The following is a 5777-nucleotide window of genomic DNA, read 5'->3' as shown; positions in this document are numbered from 1 at the left end:
TCAGCCTCCCGAGTAGCTGGGAGGCTGAGGCAGGAGAATGGCGTGAACCTGGGAGGCGGAGCTTGCAGTGAGCTGAGATCCGTCCACTGCACTCCAGCCTGGGCAACAGAGTGAGACTCCGTCTCAAAAAAAAAAAAGATATTTATTGTACTTTGGTTTGCTTTTTTTGTTTTTTTGAGACTGAGTCTCTGTCACCCAGGCTGGAGGGCAGTGACGCAATCTCAGCTCACTGCAACCTCCACCTCCCATGTTCCAGTGATTCACCTGCCTCAGTCTCCCGAGTAGCTGGGATTACAGGTGCCTGCTACTACACCAGTGTAGTTTTTGTTTTGTTTTTTTTAGTTTTTTTTTTTTTTTTTTGAGACGGAATCTCGCACTGTCGCCCAGGCTGGTGTGCAGTGGCACGATCTCAGCTGACTGCAACCTCAGCCTCCTGGGTTCAAGTGATTCTTCTGCCTCAGCCTCCCAAGTAGCTAGGATTATAAGCGCCCGCCACCACGCCCAACTAATTTTTTAATATTTTTAGTAGAGATGGGGTTTCGCCATGTTGGCCAGGCTGATCTCCAACTCCTGACCTCAGGTGATATGCCCACCTCAGCCTCCCAAAGTGTTGGGATTACTGGTGTGAGCCACCACACCCAGCCTTTTTTTTTTTTTTTCTTTTTTTGAGAGGGAATCTCACTCTGTCACCCAGTGGGGGAGTGCAGTAGTACAACCTCAGCTCACTGCAACCTCCATCTTCTGGATTCAAATGATTCTCCTGCCTCAAGCTTCTGAGTAGCTGGGATTACAGGCGTGCACCACCACACCCGGCTGATTTTTGTATTTTTATTAGAGATGGGGTTGTGCCATGTTGGCCAGTCTGGTCTGGAACTGACCTCAGGCAGTCCACCTGCCTCAGCCTCCAAACTGCTGGTATTACAGGGGTGAGCCACCGTGCCTGGCCGCCTTTCTAGGTTACCGTTTTTTTCTGTGAAATTTTTTTTCATGTTAGCTTGAGGCATTGTCTCTCTTTTTGTCCAGCTTGATTAGTGAGCAAGTGGGTTGTATTCTGTTAGGTTTTTATGTTTTTATGTATGTCACTCTTTTAGTCTACCAGTTTCTTTGGTTATTTTACAAAATTAAATATGATTTCTGGATCATCACTTTGTATTATCTGTAATTTGGTCTCTCCCATTAACACCATTAAATAGACGATAACTGATTTTATTTCCTCTTTCAAAGGAAAACCAGTGTTCTCTGGACATGAAAAGCAAACTGAATACAAGTAAACAAGCCGAAAATGGACAACCAGAACCACAAAACAAGGTTCCAGCTGAGGACCTTACATTGACATTCAGGTAAAGAAAAGGAGATTTTCGTAGCCATATTAAATTACACACAAAAGAGAAATTATTATATTATCCAGTCATATCAGAAGTACCCTCATAAACATAATTTGATTCTTAAAATATCATTATTCTGTGTACATTAAGAATATTTTTGCGGCCAGGCGCAGTGGCTCACACCTGTAATCCCAGCACTTTGGGAGGCTGAGGCGGGCGAATCACAAGGTCAAGAGATCGAGACCATCCTGACCAGCATGGTGAAACCCCGTCTCTACTAAAAATGCAAAGATTAGCCCGGCATGGGGGCCCGTGCCTGTAGTCCCAGTTACTCGGGATGCTGAGGCAGGAAGATCACTTGAACCTGGGAGGGGGAGGTTGCAGTGAGCCAAGATTGTGCCACTGTACTCCAGCCTGGCGACAGAGTGAGACTCAGTCTCAAAAAAAAAAAAAGAATATTTTTGCATAAATCTGGAGTTACAAAACTTAGATCCAAGGTTGAATTATCTATTAATACCTAACAAAGGAAAATTTCTGGTTATGTTTCCATCTTCCCCTTGTTTTTAAATCTATTTCGAAGATAGCCTTGTATCTTTACATTGTAAAAGTACTATATGCTCAATGTAAAAAAAATAAAGTCACCCCCCCATCTTAAATATGTTATTAAAAAATAAGCTTTAGGAAATCGAAAATTTTAGAAAAGGGCAAATTTTTAAATTGCCTGTAATTCCAATATTCAGAGATGACTCTTGTTAACATTTTGGGGTATTATATTATCTTTCCAGTCTTTTTTTTTTCTTTTTTTGAGATGGAGCTTCACTCTTGTTGCCTAGTCTGGAGCGCAATGGCAGGATCTCGGCTCACCACAACCTCTGCCTCCCGAGTTCAAGCAATTCTCCTGCCTCAGCCTCCCAAGTAGCTGGGATTACAGGCATGCACCACTACGCCTGGCTAATTTTGTATTTTTAGTAGAGACAGGGTTTCTCCACGTTGGTCAGGCTGGTCTTGAACTCCTGACCTCAGGTGATCCACCTGTCTTGGCCTCCCAAAGTGCTGGGATTACAGGTATGAGCCACCGCACCCGGCTCTTTCTGGTCTTTTTAAAGTGTGTGGGCATTTAGCCTCTTGCTAGTTTTACAAACCCAGCACTCCACCTCCTTGGTTTTTAATTCAGTCTGTCCTGTATCATCCAATATTCTGCAGATATGAAAAGATACATATCAACTACCACGAACATCCCTACAATAAACAGTGTTACAATTAATGCTTTGTTTGCATATCTTAAATTATTTTCTGAGGATATTTTGAGGCTTTTGAATACATAGTCCTAAGTTGCCCCCCTGACGATATGTAACAAAAATTTCTAATGCTTTCAGGCCTGGATTTTGACTTTTTAATTCATACATTATCTTGGATTCAATTTTTTTTTTCTTTTTTTTTGAGACAGAGTCTTACTGTGTCACCCAGGCTAGAGTGCAATGGCATGGTCTCGGCTCACTGCAACTTCCGCCTCCTGGGTTTAAGCGAGTCTCCTGCCTCAGCCACCTGAGTAGCTGGGACTACAGGCGCGTGCCACCACACCTGGCTAGTTTTTGCATTTTTAATAGAGACAGGGTTTCACTGTCTTAGCCAGGCTGGTCTCAAACTCCTGACCTTGTGATCCACCTGCCTCAGCCTCCCAAAGTGCTAGGATTACAGGCATGAGCCACTGCACCTGGCTTTTTTTTTTTTTTTTTTTTTTGATAAAATCTCATTCTATCACTAAGGCTGGAGTGTGGTGCGATCTTGGCTCATTGAAACCTCTGCCTCTCAGGTTCAAGCAATTCTTGTGCCTCTGCCTCCCAAGTAGGTTTTTACAGGCACGCACCACCAGGCCAATTTTTGTGTTTTTAGTAGAGACAGGGTTTCACCATGTTAGCCAGGCTGGTCTCCAACTCCTGAGCTCAAGTGATCTGCCTGCTTTGGCCTCCGAAAGTGCTAAGATTATAGACATGAGCTCAAAATTATTTTTTATAGTAGCAAACCTGCTAAATCAGGGATAAGTACTTTTCTTAAAGGCCAGGTAGTATTTTAAGATATGGGCCTTACAGTTTTTGTCACAATTCTCAACTCTTCTCTATGGTTTGAAAGCAGTGGATAATATGCTAAACAAATGAGCAGGCTGTATCCCAATAAAACTTTAGTTACAAAAATACACACTTGAAAAAAAAAATACGCACCTGGCTAGCTTTAGTTTGCCAACCCTGTGCTTAAACATGGATGAGGGGCTATAGATTAAAATTTGGAAGCCATTTATATATTTTTTATCATGCTAAATGATATCCCCTGTTGATATTTTTGTACTAATCATTTTTCTCTCTCTCCTTTTTCAAAATTTTAAAATGTCAGCAGTGATGTACCAAATGGATCAGCCTTGACACAAGAGAATATCAGCCTCCTATCAAACAAGACCAGCTCTCTGAACCTATCAGAGGACCCTGAGGGAGGAGGGGATAACAATGACTCCCAGAGATCAGGAGTTACTCCCAGTTCTGCTCCTTAAAATATGAGGAGTCCTACTTTTATCTTCTGCTCCTAATCAGTTTGTCGGGCATAGGGGTAGGAGAACGCATAACTTCTAAACTGTTTCTCTTAAGAGCGGTCAGAGAAATCCAGGAAATTCACCAGAGGCAATGTGCACAAACACCACTACTAAAAACACACCCTGCACATAGTTCACATTAATGCATTTTTTTAATTTAAAGAAAAAGAAAATTAGCAGTATCTGCAAGCAATTCAGATTAAATTTGTTTTTGTTCTGTGAATGAACTTTATTTTAATAACTTTGGACGCCTTGGATCCAGGGCTTTAAAAAAAAAAAAAGATATTATATATACACTCTGTTTGATTAATTGTATGATCTTAATGAAGTAGGTTTTCTTGTATTTTGGTATTACATACCCAGTGTATAATTTGTATAATTCCTTACCCCCAATCCTTATCAATTCTCACCACCCCGTAAACTTAAAACAGACCAAAAACATCAGCTTTCAGAGAATTCTGTGGTGCTTGAGAAACAGACAGTACTAGACTGAGTTATTAGAAAATGTGCAGCAAACCAACTTTTCCCAGAGCTGTTATTTGGAATTCTTTATCCCTTTCTAGATCACTAGCTTCACTATAAAGGTATGTTTTTCTTGACATTGAAATTTTTTGTTTGTTTGGGAGGGTTTTATTTCTTGTTTTTATTTTCAACTTTTCAAAGAGAATTACCAACTTTTGAAGTCCTCATTTTCATATTAAGGATCATTTACATTTTCTGAATATAATGAGAAAGCTCAGTCAGTATTTAATTAGATTTAAATGTTGATTAAGAATTAACTATAACTTGTTAGCACTGAAAATACATGTTTGGTGATTCACCTGCATTCAACTCATGGTTGGAAATTTGAAGCAGTGCTTTTCAAATTAAACTTTTGCTAAAATCATAGGATGCTCAAAAACCAGGACAATCAACCACATTTTAAAACTGCAACATTTGATTTGAACTTAAAATGAATAGAACCACATTATTTCAATGGGTGTTTTTGTTTTACGTGTAAACTGATTGAGTCTTAAGGGTAGTTTATGAATTGATCACTTGTTACTCAGAATCATTAGTATAAGTAGGTAGGAAATAGTTTGAAGTCATTTTTCATAGACTTAGCTGTCCAATGTTGAAAATGTTTCTTCATGAAAATGTTGAAAAGAGTAAGGAATTTTTTTTTACTATTATTCTGCTGCACATATTCTGATGCCATGTGTCTGTGCTTAACTAAGACCCTGTAAAACATGTTTAGTGGGGACTGTTTGATACAGTCGCCCTCTCCATTCATCTATTTGCCTGATTTTTTCAGTTTCCCTTTCTGGATTTTACTACTAAATTAGAAAGCACTGGTTATGTAATAAGTTACTACATTGCTTTGGTTGGGTAAAAACGAGAGTTTATATTTTTCTTATTTCTTATTTTCTTAACCCTTAACTCCTGCTGAGGTCATAACAACCTCAGGCTAAACTCTGTGTCCATCATACTGTTAACTTAAACAAATGGGTGGTGGGGGTGGGAAGGGTAATACAGTCCTCCATTGCCTACCAGTAGGAGAGTCCAAACAGAACACTCTTTTGAGTAGCAATTATTTAATTTGCCCAGTCAAGGCACCGTGTTTATATACTATTTCACATTGAATTTGATTATGCCCTACAGACCTGGCTGGTCAAGGATTTGATATACACATATTGGCTTGGGATTCGAGCTTTCTTTTTTATTTAAATAAAAATTTATATATATTATATATATACATATATACATAGTTATATCTGTATATATATTGGGTATGTTTTAAGGATTTTTTCGCATGAGCGCAGCTGTTGCGATAAATTGACTGATTGGGAGGTGGTAGAAGCACTGAATGAAAGTGAGGCTTTTTTTTTTTT

The 5777-nt window shown here is 39.5% G+C and overlaps 1 protein-coding gene across 4 annotated transcripts in view; it reads left to right on the top strand.

Moving 5' to 3' along the window:
* RC3H1 (ring finger and CCCH-type domains 1) overlaps window positions 1-5291 on the top strand; it is an 88007-nt gene extending 82716 nt beyond the window's left edge. For 2 of the 4 annotated variants that reach the window (XM_023207195.1, XM_023207193.1), the window contains exons 19-20: window positions 1225-1340; window positions 3717-5291. In XM_023207195.1, the coding sequence (XP_023062963.1) occupies window positions 1225-1340; window positions 3717-3867 (267 nt within the window). In that variant the 3' untranslated portion in view covers window positions 3868-5291. Of the gene's footprint in view, window positions 1-1224; window positions 1341-3713 lie in introns of all 4 variants that reach the window. The other 2 variants (XM_023207194.1, XM_023207192.1) reach the window with 1 other exon arrangement.
* Window positions 5292-5777: the final 486 nt, after the last annotated feature.

Source organism: Piliocolobus tephrosceles, chromosome 1, assembly GCF_002776525.5.
Source record: "Piliocolobus tephrosceles isolate RC106 chromosome 1, ASM277652v3, whole genome shotgun sequence".
In the NCBI taxonomy this organism is placed as follows: domain Eukaryota; kingdom Metazoa; phylum Chordata; class Mammalia; order Primates; family Cercopithecidae; genus Piliocolobus; species Piliocolobus tephrosceles.
This window is presented reverse-complemented; position numbering and strand designations above follow the sequence as displayed.